A 16,740-nucleotide genomic window follows, 5' to 3' on the forward strand; every position below is an offset into this window, starting at 1 on the left:
TCAACATTGAAATGGAGAGTGAGGAGAAAAAGAATGAATTTGGATATCGTGGCAACACTTTTAACGAGCTAGGGCTACAAAAACACTGTAAATACAATATTCATGTACTCAAGCAGTAGCTCCTGACTCAATCAACATCCAATGAAACAAAGCATTCTACGCTAACAACGTGCCCATACATTGCTCTGTAAAAATTAAATAAATGCCATTAAATAATTCTACGGCTCGAATATTGCACCTTTCAGTCTTAAATTTGGCATGAAGTATCTCTGTATGACTCTTTATAACCCTACATTTTTGTTTTGGATGAAAATGTTTCGAGTGCCGAGAAATTAGCAATTCTGTTCAACGTGCCCATACATTGCTCTGTAAAAATTAAATAAATGCCATTAAATAATTCTACGGCTCGAATATTACACCTTTCAGTCTAAACTTTGGCATGAAGTATCTCTGTACGACTCTTAACAACCCTACATTTTTGTTTTTGATAAAAATCTTTCAAGAGTTGAGAAATTTGCGATTCTATGATGTTCCTATACATTGCTCTGTAATTATGTAAATCATCTTTGTGATTAAATAATTCTACGGATCGAATATTGCACCTTTCAGTCTAAAATCTGACATGAAGTATCTCTGTACGACTCTTAATAACCCTACATTTTTGTTTTTGATAAAAATCTTTCAAGAGTTGAGAAATTTGCGATTCTATGATGTTCCTATACATTGCTCTGTAATTATGTAAATAATCTTTGTGATTAAATAATTCTACGGATCGAATATTGCACCTTTCAGTCTAAAATCTGGCATGAAGTTTCTCTGTACGACTCTTAATATCCCTACATTTTGGTTTTTGGTATGGGTCTTTCAAGAGTCAAGAAATTAGCAATTCTGTGCAACGTGCCCATACATTGCTCTGTAATTGCATATTTTTCAACCATTGGCTGCGCTTGAATATTATTGCGACATGAAGAGCAGAAATTGGGAGGAAATTCTCTCTGTACGACAAGCTAAAACAAAGCGATTTTTTCGGGTTTTGTTTAATCATAACCGAGTAGTTAAACATGTTTTTTTTTTTCCAAGCGCGTCCAATATAATATTCAAATATACAAAATAAAATAGTCTGTACCATGCAAAGTTACGATAGCTCAGTTGGTAGAGAAAACTTCTACAGAAGTTGTGTATGCCTTGGTCGTTGGTTCAAATCCAAACGTAAGCTATAATTATTCTTTTTTTTCTCATTTGTCAGTTTTTTTTAAAAAGTCAGTATGCCGTTTTATTTAAAGTTTAAAGGTTGAACAAACGCAACAGTAAATTTTGATATTTCAGTATGTTGAGATCGAACGCCGGCTATTTCAGTGAGACTTCAACCGCTGATGTCAATAGAATTGGAACGCTTGTAGTCTAGAAAAAAAACACCACCGAGAAATCAAGCTATGCGAGCGAAATTTTCGTTCGTATATCTTTATCTTAATTTTGTTGGGCAAAAGTCCCAAGTGTGTGCGTCCAGCAAAAATTGTAGACAATTTGATTCCTTTGCTTACTAGAAAGCCAGGAGCTACGTTGTTTGATATATAAGTGGTGTAGGGCCACTATCGTGCATGTTTAGAAACTTAAAGACTATCGACTATCAAAAAATATAAGCGAAATTTTTTCAAAGTATGAGCGAAATTAAACACTTGGAAAAATAAACACACTTCTAAATTTCAAAGACATGTTTCGGACACTCCGTATCCATTATCAGTGTGAAGATGTTTCTTTCAAAATATGACATTTACACCGGCACACGTCTCAAAGAGGATATCCCCCTCTGTATTGTCTCTGTGACACTCCCCGAAGAAGTAGTACCGCTCTACTTTTTCTCTTTCATGGATGTGGCGTTCATAGTATTTTCTAACTACATGTAATATATATATATAAACGGATGATCTCGGAGAGCCAATAACAGTGAAATAATGTTAAATGTTATAACCGACCACGAAAATCACAAAAATGATTGTCACTATCTTGTTTGTGCGGTTGCCCCTAGATAAATAAATAAATAAATAAATAAATAAGTAAATTAATTAATTAATTAATTAATAAAAAATAAAAAAAGACCAATTCCTAGAGCCGTAGGGTCGCATCTTCACTCGGGGAGAGTTTATTCGGCCCCCAAGCCATTTAGAATAAACCCTATACTGGAAGATTCGAACCCGCGACTTTGAGGTGATGAAGCTACATCAGCCGCCGGCAGCGATGCCACTTCGCCACCTCGGGAATCCCTTGGGTTGATACTGAAAAATTGGAATGTGTATACTTGGAATTAATTAATTAACTTCCGCCGGAAACTGGCTGAAATCGAGGCTAAGATTATTTCGCGGCAGTGAAACTTATTTCAAACCCGACGAAAGGTTTTTGGACCAGGCGGTCAGTCGTCCGCCATTATCCTGCGCGTATCGATAGCGAACGTTTCTCCTTCAAGCGCACTCAGTTCAAATGGGCTAAGATTATTCCGCGGAAAGCTTGGCAAACTCATGAAAGATCACTCAAGGCTCAAGCGCTTGCGGTGAGCGAAACATTTTTGGATCAAGAGATCGGTTGTCGGTCATTATCCCGCGCGTTTCGATGGCGAAATACGCCTATCTGTCGACTTCGATTGAGCAATAGGTAACTCAACATCGCTTCCAACAAGCTGTTTTATTTGTTGATAGTTATTACAGTTGAATTTCACATATTAAGAACGAAAGTGCCAAGGAGAAATGAGTGTTTACGTTTCGTCTACGAGAAGCCTTTTGTACCGAGAAGATTTATGATAATTTAAATACACAAACTAATGAATAAGTGCCAAGACATTTGTTAAACGTATGGTTTTAAATGTATTTCACACTTCGAACTATTGTTCACTTTGAGCACTTGTATACTCTCATTTCATATGCGATTTTGACTTGAGAACAACATTAAGCCAACGTCGAAAAGTACGTTGTCGGTTAAACATTTTGCTTGATTGTAATTTTATAACGATAACTGGTGACTTAGATTTTGCACAAAATCTCCTAGGAGAAACAGTTTTCCAATGCAAAAGCCGGTAAAAAACGCTTAGATCGACGTGCTCAAAAATCTCAAGTGGTATTTATTCTCGACGTTCTTACAAACTGTTTTAAAATAAATTTTAGCAGAGCGCAGTTATTCAAAGGCTAGATAATGCCATCCACCGGAGAAATCGCTTTCCCGGCAGTGAATAAGTGTTAACAAAACATACTGCGCTTTCTATGGGACACAGTGTTCGAGAGGTACACGCCAATTTTTTGCACGACGAAAATAAAAGTGATTTCAATTCCTTAAAAGGTGGTGTTGTGGACGAGACTGAAACGCACATGATGACTGTAATGAGAAGGCGTGTTAGTATGTTCTTGTTTTTCATTCTTTTTTTAATGGGTGAGATTAATTTTTTATATTTTTAATAGCATATACTTAAGTGTATTTTATTTTTAGTCCTACGTTTTATACATGAGCCTCTGGCTCGGACATTGAGGGAGACCTCGTCCCACGTATGGACAATAAAATTGCATTGTATTGTACTGTAAGACGACATGCGTTTTGCCAGGAAAAAATATGGTCAAATAAAATAACTTTTATTCAGCAAAAATTTGGAGTGGTGTGAAAAACTAAATTTAATTTAACACAACAGAATGTTGTGTTCCTTTTGTTTTACACAAACATCCTCACTGTTAGCCGCATGTTTTATGATCTTTTATGTTTGGTTTATACCGTTACTTGTTTGGCAATTCAGATCAGTTATGCAACTAAGTATATAGAAGTCTCTCGTATAAAGACACTTTTACCACGTACTTTCAGTATATTTCACTTGCCGTGAAATGCAGTAAGGCTATAGATGGTAAATCCCAGATATACCGAGGAACAAGTGTCCCATGTTTATGAAAAGTATTTTTATGAGAACTTATTTCTATAAGAACCATGGATGGTAGAGAAGGCTGGATACTTAACTGCTGACGTCACGCGAGCAACCCAGTGGAAATTCGTGACGTCACATCAAAACAAACCCATTTCGCTGCGAAAACAAAACGTTTCTTTTGTCCGTGTAAGAACGTAGAGGTTGAGAAAGGCCAAAATCTAAGACCGTACCCAAGGCTGAAATTTGGATAAGAACGAACTTTATTTTATCCTGTTTGTTGTGGATGGCCAATGTGTGCTGAATGAAGATGATATTTGTAAACAGTGGCATCGCAGTAGACATGGTAGAATCCTGGGGGGTACTCCCATATATGGGCTAAATAGGTATGTGCCGCGGGATACAGTAAACACCCGCGTGTAAGAACCTACAATTTTCTAAGTTTGGCAAAATAGGTTCTTGTATTTGGGGGTAGTTATTGGTAATTTAGTCTAAGTAGGTTCTTAATAAGGTTCTTAATTTCTAAGGAGGAGCCATAGTTTTTGATTGTACGAGAAGAAAAAAAATTGGTTTGGTCCTTCATTATACAGCATTTATTCATAACTGTATTGCTTCAAGCCTCATGCAAGGTCCAAAGAAGACAATTACAGTCTATGTGAATCTGTCTTTTCTTTATTTGTAAATACAGTTTGGGATGTTCTGTTAAAAATGTTCATAAAAATTTTCTATAACCCACATATAAGAACCTGCTGCAATTTGCTTGGCTAAACAGGTTCTTGTATTTTGGGGTATTAAAATGGCAAATTTCTGCCAGCAGGTTCTTAAACCACTAGGTTCTTACACGCGGGTGTTTACTGTAGGTTATGGTTTTTGAGGTTCTCAGTCCTTAAATCGGGTATCAGGTTGCTCCTTTTGGCATTGTGTTCCCGGTGTGATCCTTAGACAGGGTACCTAAATTCTATCAGTTAAAATAAACGCCCAGCTAAACGAAAAATAAAAAGGGATCTTAAAACTGAACTAACCGTTCAAGTATTCGCAAAGCAATTTTTTAAAGATTTGTATTTTGCCGTGTGCGGTTGGCCGTTATTTGGGTCGTCACGGAACGCTTCTCCTCCCCTTGAATAGGGTGCCATTTTTCAGTTTTGGGCCTTAACTGAAGGGTATCAATTTTCGCTTTCTTTATCCTTACCGTAATGATTCGATTTAGCGCCCGGGCGCTTATTTACTTTTGGCACCTAAAGGGAGGGCGCTTATTCGGGACAGGGCGCTTATTTTATTTTTTGAGAAACAACCAAATGTTCAAAAAAATTTTTTAAGAATATTAAAATAACTAACAATAACAGAAACTCATCCTCGTCTCCAGGGCGCTTTTCCCTTCAAGGATGACAGAAACTGTAACAGTAACAAATTGTTGAAAGTTCAGTTACTTTTAAAAGAATTGTTCATGTTAGCAGTAAATGTATACATGCATGGTACCGCGAATGTTCATGACTTTAAAAGAATGGGGGCGCTTTTTAGAATGGAGGCGCTTATTGGAATAGGGGCGCTTATTGACAAAAACACATTCGAAAGGGGGCGCTTATTCGGAAGGGGGCGCTTATTGGAAGGAGGGCGCTTAATCGAATCATTACGGTAAATAGGGTCAAGGTTTAAGAACCTTCGCGGCACACCCCTATCCGAAATTTATGGGAGTACCCACGGGGATAGAATCACCCCTATGACTCCTATAATACATTTCACGTCACTGATGGGTGATGACAGCGTTGGTTCCAGATTGGATTTGAACAGAGATCGATTCACCAAATAGGACATTTTCAGAAAAAGTTTTCGAAAACTCGACTAAATAAAGAATGTCTTCCCGGCCGAAAATTAGACGTTCTTAAGTAGATTAAGGACTCTAGTTTTGTAGGACCCGGGCAATCCCGAGGGCAAGGATGAGCCCGAGAATTTTTAAAAATCTAATTTCGGAATTCTGTTCGATGCGTTCAGATAGATTCGGGATCGAAAAGTAGAAAGGATCGGATAGATAGTAGAAAATCCCATCACAAGATCATACTGCTACCATAAAACAGCACTCTGAGCCTTTCACAAATTTATATTTTGTCCGTCGATAACTGACTCGATAATTAACTATCTAGAGCTGTCAATCTGTCGCAAATAACATGAACAACTATACTATTAGCCAGGCATTAGTTACTTATAAAGTTATATTACTATTCAACCATCACACCACTGAGGTCTATCAAGAATTCGGTAAATTCTGTTTCACGACTGTCGAGGCGCATGGATACTTTGTACCGATGGAACCAGATTTGAAGCAGCGAAAGCAAAAACACAGTAAGTTTACTTTAGTTATTAATTCTGGGAGAGAAGATTTCCTTGGTTGTTAATCCGATGGTAAATATTGAGGCTGGATTACTGCGATTTACGACTATTTACATTCCGTACTGTCCGTATTGTTTGCTGAAGTGTTGAACAAACCATTAGTGTTTCTTTTTGAATATCGAAAAATCCGACGGTGAAAAAATGGATTTAAATCGAAAGCAAAACTATAAGGTGGACAAACGACTCCCGGTGTATCCAATCGAACGTTCGGTAATCAAACCCAATCGAACTCACAATAAAATTTGTCAAATAGCACAAAATCGAACGTTCGATAACCGAGCAGTCGACAATCGAACAAAATCGAACGTTCGATTACTGAGCAGTCGACAATGTACTCAATCGAACGTTCAATTATCGAACTCCTGTTTGTTTATATTTGGTATATTGCGGACATTTTGTACGGTGCACCGTCCCCCTGATTAGTCCTGCGTGATTTATTTATCAAGAGACGGATTCGGAAAAATCGAACGGAGAGTTCGATTGTTTTCGATTGGTTCGATTGGTTCGAAAATCGAACTCACGGCAAAATAGATGTTCGATTTTGTTCGATTACCGAGCCCAATCGAACGATTGGTGTTCGATTGGGTTCGATTTTGGTTCGATTTTGTTCGATTGGATACGCCGTGACGACTACACGATGTTGCGGGCCCAAATGATTCCCTGTTTGCCCGCGGACACAACATTCGTTGAATTTGTGTCCGAGATTGTGTCCGAGACAGAAATGTTTCTGATTATTTCAGAAACATTTTGTATCAGCAACAAATGTTTCCTCGTTTGCTCGCCTTACCGTAATGATTCGATTTAGCGCCCGGGGCGCTTATTTACTTTTGGCACCTCAAGGGAGGGCGCTTATTCGAGACAGGGCGCTTATTTAGGATTTTTTGAGATATAACCAAATGTTCAAAACAAAATTTTAATAAATATTGAAATAACTAACAAAAACAGAAACTGTAATCAGTAACAAATTGTTGAAATTTCAGTGGGTACTTTTTTAAAGAAAATGGTCATTTTAGCAGTAAACATATACATGTACGGTACAGTGAATGTTCATGAGTTTATCTAGTCGACGTTGATGACTTAAGTTGGGGCTGTTATCCAAAATAGGGGCGCTTATTAGAATAGGGGCGCTTATAAGAATGGGGACGCTTATTATAACGGGGGCGCTTATTGGAATAGGGGCGCTTATTGACAAAAACACATTCGAAGGGGAGCGCTTATTCGGAAAAGGGGCGCTTATTGGAAGGAGGGCGCTAAATCGAATCATTACGGTAGGGCCTGTTTACATGGATGTGGAGGACCCCGGGTAGGTGAGGGGGTAACCCGCCTGTCCATATAAACTCTCATTTTTTCTCGATCGCATTTAGTACATGATAGGTGGAGTAACCCGCCTAGGCGGGTTGCCCGGTCTGCTGGGTAGGGTATCCCTCCCAGCCGGGGTCGTGTTTTGCCATGTAAACCGGCGTTAGGTGGGGTAACCCGCCTACCGGGGCCGACTCATGGTTAATCTGAGAGTGCGGCAAATGCAAACTACACAAGATATCGCTGCCTACGGCTTCAGTTACAGCTACAAACCCGGCGAACTTTTCCTATGGCTTCATCTGGCCGATGTGGAGCGACAGTGCGAAAGATTACGGCGGATGCTTGAAGAATTAAAAAGTGAAGTGAAGCATCAAGCGTTGGCCCGAGCGAGTCTCACGCTTCAACTATAAACAACAATGACTTCGACTACTGCTTCGACTACTGATACTTTGCCTAATCAACTAATCAGTCGAAAGCACAAGATGAGAGAAATCTAATTTTAATAATAATCTTTTTTTAGGAAGCCTTCCTTCATATAGTGGTTTTAGAAAGGTCCTCACATAAATATAAAAGATTACAAAACGAAATGCGATATGCGACTTCAATGGAATTTATTTCGAGGCCGACCTGGCTTGCTCTTTACGAAAATATGCCATTGTATGGCCTTCGATTTTCTCCAAAACAAATTCGTCTCCGAAGGTACTGAGTCTATGTAACCACTGAAAGGATCAAGAGAAAAAAAATATAAAGCCATTTTGTCTGTTTACGTGCTAAACTCGTGAAAAGGTCACCCCGGGATCCCGGGGTGATAAGATTGCATGTAAACGCGAGTTAATTTTTGACCACGGCTGGGCGGGTTAATACCTCACCTACCCGGGGTCCCCCACCTCCATGTAAACAGGCCCTAAGAAAACATATCCTCGTTTACCACCGCCTACTGAACATGTATCGTTTTCGCAAGCGAAAAGGAGGGGGGGGGGGAGGGGGGGGGGGGGGGAGAGAACAGGTACGCAAATCTGCCGATTCGTGCAACTGGGTTTTCACTTTTTTCACTTTCTTGGCTCAAATCCGAATCCGAACTACTTGAAAACTTTCTGTGGGATATACGGGTAGTTTGAGTTCAACAGACTGTTGCCTGTTTCCTACAATTAACCGGGTTTTTTTTTTCAAACCTGGTTGTTACGAAGGTAACGTTACACAACTATGCAATACAACTTGGTAAATGAATAATGGAGGATTAAAGGGAAAAAATTGATTTGTTAAAAAGAAACTAAGGCCGTGGGAAAGCGGTGTTCCCTAGAGCGGACTATATGGGAATGTTCCACTCGAAGGGGGAGGTCCTTTTTCAGGCTAGAAGTCAATAAAAGGGTAAGATTTCAAAAGTTGAAGTATTAAAAAGGGTAGGGGGAAATAGGTATGAGAAAGGGGGTCTTTTTATGGAAAATATATATAATCTAGAAATTAGGTTTCGTAATGCGTAAGTAACACCTTTACTGGATCAAAAACAATCTTAAAACCAAATTGCCAGAAATGTTGCTACAATTACTACAAGAACTGAACCGATTGCAAAAACACTTCTCTGCATTTCCCATTTGATTTGCCGGCCACATCTGGTCATGGGAAGTGTCTCAACCATTTTAGCCTTGACGTTCTCATGTGGGAAGGCAACAGTCCTAATCCCCGCCATTTCTACTTCAACACGGGATCTCGCACCCCAAGAAATCACACAATGGTTTCCATCCTTGTTTTACGTTGTACACCAACAGCTTGTCAGCGGGAACAATCGACTTTACACGGTGGTTGTGGATACGATATCGCTTTCTGAAAACATAGGTGGACTTGGGGTTACGGGAGCCAAAGGTAGCTGTTGCTCAAAGAAATATTTCCAGCCGACCGATAAAACTAATTTTAATCAAATAGCACTGTTTGGGTCCAGAATTTATACATTTTATGCCATTAACTTCAAATTTAGTTTAAAAACACGCGCGAAAACTTATCCCGGCAAGCCGGGATAGCTCGGGCATAACCGTTTACATGGCAAAAAGCTATCCCGCCTAGAAGGGTGCCCCGGGCAAGTAGACCGTGTGCCCCGGCAAGGCGGGTTACCCTTCTAGCATGTAAAGGCTTCAATACGTTTTCTTAAGAAACGTATGAAAAGTTGGCTCGCCCAGGGTAGCTCGCGATCGGTTAGCCGGGCACCCGCCTTCCATGTAAACAGGCCCAAGCTAAGGAGCATTCTATGGGGTCCGTAGTCAAAATTAGTCTTTGTGTATTAAATCGTTTCCAACAGTGATTAGAAATACGTTTTTAAAAGGGTACTATCATCGCTGACTGATAGAAATATTTTTTTCTATCAAAAGATGCGAAATTCAGTACTTTATGGAGCATTTCTTACGATCAGTTAACTAAAGACTCACTAAAGCGGAGGTCAATCGTACAGTGAAGATGTATGGGATCAAAAAGCGCAGACCGTGACGCTTACGTCACGCGGCCTCAAACACGGAGACTGGTCTGCCTGTGCAGTGATGTTGTAGATGTTGTGTGATGTTGTCTGACAGTTGACAGTCGTAGGTGTTTCCTTTCATTTCATTTTACTTAGTATGGCCAAGTTCTTAGATGGGCTTTATTAAAATAACACAAGAACACACTGAAAGCTTAAAGGAACATTTGAAATGCATTGGGGAAGTTTCCTTGTCATGCTGAGCCCAAATTAGAGATCAATGGCGACTGATCATGAATCGGATATCGATCTCTTCGGGCTGTTGTGTCAGTTTGTAACCTTCTCCGAGTGGCATACTCCAACATTTGGACGGTTTGATTTTCAGGTAACAGAAGATGCTCTCCGCAAGATTTTTCCATGGGAAACAACTTTTACCTGTGCGCGGAGTGGAAGTTTATCGGAGAGACTGTATTTGCCAAGTTTGGAAGTTGGTGATGAAGACGAAGGCGAAAGTGGTTCACTGAGATATGAAACAGACCTTGATGTGATGTTCCTGCCACAACAAGCCATCGTCAGGGAAAACACTGAAGCTAACGAACAACAAGGTAGATCAGGTGAATCAGTTCTTGCCTTTATCGAGAATACCGAAGAACCACGGTACGTGAAACTCCGAGTAAATAGCTCTTGTCAGTGGAGTTTAGCAGATGACATCTCAGAAAGTGAAGGGGGCTGTGTTTATATTTCAAGTTCCAAGTTTTGTGATGCATTTCGGAAGAATTTAAACCAATTTCAATCAGCCGTGGAAGCTGCTGGGCCATCTCAGTTAGTCACTTCAGAGCATCTACACCAGTTCTGTTCATTTGGCATCTTGGAATCTGTTGATCTGGTATTTGCATTTCGTTGCCCTCACTGGCCCTCTAGTGCCATTGAATGGGCTGAAAGAAAACGAAACTGGCCACCGCCAGAATGTGTCCATAAGATACTTCAGCAGGGTTGTGCACTTGTCGCAAAGGGATCTGGAGTGAGCAGCACTTCTCATCTTGAATGGCGGTTGTCATTTTCTTTTGCTGAAACTGAACTAGCTCAAAATCTTAATCCAGTGCAGAGGCGATGCTATCTGGTTGTGAAAAGTCTCATAAAAGGTCTCAAATGCAATGGTTTGCCTTCTTACTGTGTCAAATGTGCCTTCTTTTGGTTCTTAGAGGAGGCAGATCCTGACATCTGGAAGAATTTAAACCTGGGTGCCTGTATTCTTGGAGCCATTGAAAGGCTGGCGAGATTTTTGCAATGTTATGAATTGCCCAATTACTTTGTGAAACAGAGAAATCATCTTCAAGCAATTCCCAGAGAATCTTGTGAGGTAATTTCTAAGGAATTAATACAAATCACAAGGAAGCCCATTTCAAGTCTTGCAAACTCTCCTAAACTCATTAAACACATTGAATCAATCTTAAGTAATGCATTAGAAGAGTATGGATATAGCAAGTTTATTGCACTTCTAAAGGAACTTCCTAGCTGCCCAGAGAAGAAGAATGATTTGAAAGAACTGCTTAAATACCACTTTTACAATCTTGGCCTTGCATTGATGAAGAATCCGAAAACAGCACCAAAAGGTTTGGAGTACATGGAATGTGTTGTCCACATTTTGAAGGGGATTGGAAACCAAACAAATGCATTTGAGTTACTTTGTAATTCACTTGTCAATTCCTTACGACGTGGTGATGTAGAAAGTGCTGCCTGGCGTTTGATTTCCATGAGGAGCCTGGGATTTTCAGACCATGAAATTATTTCAACTCTAATGAAGGCCACTGATGGTATTGAACTTCCTGCCGATCTATTCCACAATTCTGGATGTTTTTACCATGTACAAGCATACGAGAATGATGTTACTGACCCAAATGAAGAGCTACTTGCCCAAGCTGAGGTGATGTTCAGCAAGGCCGCGGAGCTGCAGCCAACCAATGTTTCTCATCAGGTAGAACTTAGTATGTTTTTATACAGAAATGATCGTTTTGAGGAAGCCATAGAGGCTGCCAAACAGGGTTTGACTTTGAGCAAGTCTTCTGAAGAACTGGAATATTTGGGATATGGTAAAAGTGAAGAGATTACTTTGGATGGTAACCTTGGTTACCATGTTCAGCAACATGACGCTGTCCAGGCACCAGCTTTGATGTTTGCTTATTATGTGCTGGTGGCATGTCTGGTGGAGTTGGACAGAAACGACGAAGCACTACAACTAATGGATTCTTACAAAACAGCATGCAGTGATCCTCGTAGAACTAATGACAATGACGATTCACTACTGCTTTTCAATTATTCTTGTTTATTGCTAAAGATACCTGGATGTTTGCCACTGATTTAGGTACTTGTTTTGAGTCTGTAATTTTTTTCCCTTGGACCGAACGCAGTGGAGGTCTGTACTCATGACGGAGGTCAAGATTCTACCACACAGACCGACTAAGCTCGGTTAACAATATGTTTATTATATGGCCAAAAGAAGAAAACATTAATTTGTTTAAGGGGGGGGAGACCCTTAAATACGAAATGGTTGCTAGGGATGACTTCTAACCGTCATATCTTGGGTTCCCTTAGTATCCTGGGGTTGGTTTTTCGTCATGTTCCTTCTTGGAGGTTGCCATCACTTTAGGTAGTCAATTGACCATATAATTGGTAAGTCACGTGACCTAAAAACAAAAAACTCCTAAAACTCAGGCAGCTTGCATCTTTCTTCAAGCAAACGGTTTGCAGATGATCGTGAGCAAAAAGTTTCAAATTCTGTTCCTATGCAACAGAGAACGAGAATGCTGTGACACGTCACACAAAATGAGGACAAATATCATGTGATTTCTTTTCAACTGTGGTGCTTTCCATAAAATCAACATTCATAGAGTCATCAGTTATCTGGATAACATTTATTTTCTTACAGAATATAAGTTTCTTTTTGTACCAGCTGGACCAGGCACACTGGCTACGTACTGGAGAGGTCAGAATTTACTTTGCAAGCTCGCTTCTGGAGAATTTGATGATGGAGGAAATAACAAATTAAAAAAAGCGCCAGCCTGTTCTCTTTTTTTAATAGAAATCCAGACGAGAAACATTTGGGTTTTTTTTTTTACTAGGCCTAATTTTGTTGGGAACTTCAGAATAAGAGGTCTAGGTTCTAGTCCTGGCTGGGGGCCTCTCTCCTCCGCAGGCTCTGGTTCGGGGCGCGGCCCCCCCCCCCCGGGGGTACCCCCCCCCGGGGGGGGGGGGGGGGGTTGGGGGGCATTGCGTTTTGCATTCTTTTGGAAAATACTCACAGTGACTTTTTCTACCGCCCCCTCCACCCCCCCCCCCCCAAAAAAAAAGCGACGTACTCCTTATAGTGGGCTAAATGTGGAAACTCCATCAAAGGGGATGCCGTTTTCAGGCTAAAGGTGTATAAAAGTGTAGAGATTTTGTGGGTTGGAGATATACAAAAGGGTGAGGAAAATTGTACCTTGAACATGCACACAAAAATTTAATTATGTCCCCTTTTTGTTGTGGTTGGGCCGTGTGGGGGGGGCACATGGCACACCATATAGAATTTTTTAGTACCCCTCCCTCCCCCTCTTTCTCCCACCCCCTGGGTTTCAGCCCAAGAGTATATGGTATAGTTCAGTCTTGTCCTCAGGGTCTTCTCCGCCATCGTCACAGAGAAGACCCTGCTGAGGAGATTGAGGTTAGGTTAACTGTAAAAAACATGCTGGTTGAAAGGGCCTTAGGGAGGGGGGGACGTTGTGAAAGTTGTAGCATTTTTTCAGACTTTTTTTTTTTTTTCCATTATTTTACTTAATATGCCACTTGATGCAGTTTTATTATAAAAAACACCTTTATTGATGTATATAATAATATACTTTCACTCTTTTTAGCTTATAATTTTATAAATTAGCAATAACTTAATAAAATTGTACACCCTCATTTTACAGTGAAGCACTGAAAAATATTGAAAACCTTTAGTTTCTATTTACAACTTCAATTGAGAAGCAAATTGTTTCTTAACTAGCTACCAGTTATTTGGCAATATGAAATGTAAAAATCCTAAAGATAGGCTTACCCTCATTTTATATTACGCATTTTTTTGGAAAAATGTGCAAAATAAAATTTAACAGTCATTAAAGATTTGTTTCAGCAAAAACTTCAAGTCTTATAGATATTGATGAGAAAACTGATAAAATTTAAAAAAAATATAACAATCGCATGGTACAGTTATATTTATTACAGTGTCTGTGACATTATAGAAGGCAAAATTAAACTAAGCTTATGCAAGTGAATGATTTGTCTATTGAGGCCAGTTTTGATATAAGATATTCAGAAGCACTCCAAGTTTACATTGAAAAAATAAATACAACTATTTTCTATTCTGTAGATACAATCCTAACTTGAGACCATTTGTTCATTGTTCATTTGGCGTTGAGCGAAATCATCCAGAGCTTGTTTAACTTGTTTATCTCTTGTCATCATGGCGTGTGCTTTCTCTCTCATAAGTTGTTCTTTTTCCTGAAAATAGAAAGATATCGGATTACTGTCACTGTCATTTACAAGTTACATATGTCTGATTAACATTACGTTCTCATTTCGCCATGCAAAAAAACTGTGATATTACTTGTACCCAGAATCTTTGTTCTTCTTGACCAGCAATAGACAATTTTCACATTCTCGGTATTGGACTGGAAATAGCTTGCAATGGCTAATGCAGGGGAATTCAATAAAAGAATGTCATGTCATTTACCTTTGAAAAGATTACCCACATAAGCCTCCATTGGAAGCTAAGTTACAGTCCAATACCGAGAATACGAAAATGGTCTATTGGGAGACGAGTGACTCTGGAAAGTTCTGATTGGAAGTCCACAAATATATTGGACTTCTGGTTGAATTGCTTTTAAAAACATGGCTCAACAAACCTCTTGGTGTTTTTATTACTTCCAGCCATTTCTATTGTTTTCAAAACCAATTAAAATCGTCCTGAAATGGAACTTTCAAGTCACTTTTTTCATCAAGGCTGCCTATCAAGGAGAAGTGGCTTGAGGTACAAGGGCATAGATCTCTTTATGGGTGGTTCTAGTGTATTTTTCAGTTCTCTTTCTATTATAAAGTAAGCCCGCAGAGTTATAAAGATAGTGACGTCAGACCATTCTTAATCGATTTATATGCAACGTCCTATCAAAACATTTTATTACCTTTCTTCTATCATCAGCATTTCTAAGCTTTTCCTCTATTTCCTCCTTCGTTCTTCGTGAACTCTTCTTCTTTCTTCTTTCCAGTTTCCTAAGATGCTGAGGTCTTCTTTTCACATTGCCAGTTTCAGGGCACAACATAACATCAAACGCCATTCCTCCTCTACTTTGCGGTCTTTCCGTCACTCCTCCTACGGGCGCAAGAGCATTGATTCTATTTCGAACCTCTTCCTGTTTTTCTGAAAAGGAAACTCTCTTCTCTTTTAAGCTTTTCCTTCTTGTAACTTGAGAGCCTTCGATGATTAGTTCTGTGGAAGGAAAAAAAATAGATTAAACTGAAAGCTACTTTCAAAAGTTCTTTTTATTTATATTGTAAACTTCAATATTACAATTAAAGGTAAATGTTGGGCTCCATTTAACGTACACAAATAAGCTTAATTTTATTTTATGCAGAAATTTCTCGAGAAGCACCTGTGTTGTCAAAATAAATAAAGACAAAACTTCAGGGTTTAATTTAATGCATGTTAATGGCCTATACGTGACAAGACTGTGCTTCGCTTGAGCGATCTGAAACAAAGACGGTAACCTTTCGCAATTTCTGTTCTGAAAACACGCTACCCTTCGCACGTTTCTTCTTGGGACGCTTCAAGCACAAAACACAAAAATGCTAGTTTCAAAAACTAAATAAGTATGTTTACTTTTCATAACGACGAAGTATAAACAAACCTGGTGTCGGAGGCCTCTGATCCAATAACACGGCTTTCTGTTTGTCTTGAGAAGATCTCTCTGTAACAATATTATTTTCATCGTCCTCAAGTTCACCTAAACCACTGTCCATAGTTCTTGTGGATTTGGCCGAGCTTTCTCGATCAGATCTTCCAGAATCAGAGTTTGAATTCAAACTACTTCGACTTCCGTGCAAGCTGTCTTCGTTCGAGTGTTTCACTTGAATAGTCTTCGGAGTCGTTGTCTCCGCTGTTTCAATTTTAACTTCTTGTGTTTTATCTTCTGGAGGTGATTTTAAATTTTCTTTTACTTCTGTCGGCATCGGCACAACGACCTTCGACGCTTTCGAAGCTGAACACCCCATGTTTGAGAAAGAGCTACAATACAAGAAGGCATATCATGTCAAAATCATGCACTTGAAAATAATTGATCGTGAACACGAAAGTGCTATGCTAAGCGATTGAAGCGAAACAAAAACTAGCATCACTTTTTTACATAGCAGAATTTTTTACCTGACTGAATTCCAGGCGAGACAAGGGCGGTAAAATTGTGAAAAGAGTAGGAAGAACGACCGATCGATAAGCTCTAGCTTCCACGGGAAGAAGGTCTTGTTAATTGATTTGGCGTTACCGTAACTCTCAAATTTATGCACGAGACTGGTTGCCAGAACAAAATATACCATTGTCATGGAAACGTTTACAAATTTCCTGGTTGCTAGGAAAGAAGAAACTGCTGTCTTGTGATTGTGGGCTCGTCTCATACCCAATCTCTCTCGTGCGTAAAACGCATGACGTCATTGACCCATT

General features: G+C 39.5%; 2 protein-coding genes across 2 annotated transcripts; one reads left to right on the forward strand and one right to left on the reverse strand.

Annotated features, from left to right (window-relative positions):
• The first annotated feature begins 10,122 nt into the window (after positions 1 to 10,122).
• On the forward strand, positions 10,123 to 13,185 carry LOC144647006 (cyclic GMP-AMP synthase-like receptor 2). Its single transcript, XM_078506746.1, has one exon. The coding sequence runs from the start codon at positions 10,294 to 10,296 to the stop codon at positions 12,373 to 12,375; it is 2,082 nt and encodes a 693-aa protein (XP_078362872.1). The 5' UTR covers positions 10,123 to 10,293; the 3' UTR covers positions 12,376 to 13,185.
• A 659-nt stretch (positions 13,186 to 13,844) lies between these two features.
• On the reverse strand, positions 13,845 to 16,694 carry LOC144645380 (uncharacterized). The gene is made up of 4 exons (XM_078504948.1): positions 16,447 to 16,694; positions 15,935 to 16,311; positions 15,212 to 15,516; positions 13,845 to 14,531 (listed from the first exon to the last, which is right to left on the reverse strand). The coding sequence occupies exons 1-4, from the start codon at positions 16,692 to 16,694 to the stop codon at positions 14,409 to 14,411; spliced, it is 1,053 nt and encodes a 350-aa protein (XP_078361074.1). The 3' UTR covers positions 13,845 to 14,408.
• Between the last annotated feature and the right edge of the window lie 46 nt (positions 16,695 to 16,740).

The sequence above is a fragment of the Oculina patagonica genome, chromosome 3 (assembly GCF_052425735.1).
Source record: "Oculina patagonica isolate OP01 chromosome 3, crgOcupat, whole genome shotgun sequence".
Classification (NCBI taxonomy): Eukaryota; Metazoa; Cnidaria; class Anthozoa; order Scleractinia; family Oculinidae; genus Oculina; species Oculina patagonica.

What these genes read in the sequence shown, in the direction of transcription:
- LOC144647006 (XM_078506746.1), top strand. Translation starts at nt 10,294, where the DNA reads ATGGCGACTGATCATGAATCGGATATCGATCTCTTCGGGCTGTTGTGT.
- LOC144645380 (XM_078504948.1), bottom strand. Translation starts at nt 16,694, where the DNA reads ATGAGACGAGCCCACAATCACAAGACAGCAGTTTCTTCTTTCCTAGCA. An exon ending in CTCGCCTGGAATTCAGTCAG is followed by an intron (nt 16,312 to 16,446) that starts GTAAAAAATTCT and finishes CTTGTATTGTAG; the next exon opens with CTCTTTCTCAAACATGGGGT. An exon ending in TCAGAGGCCTCCGACACCAG is followed by an intron (nt 15,517 to 15,934) that starts GTTTGTTTATAC and finishes TTCCTTCCACAG; the next exon opens with AACTAATCATCGAAGGCTCT.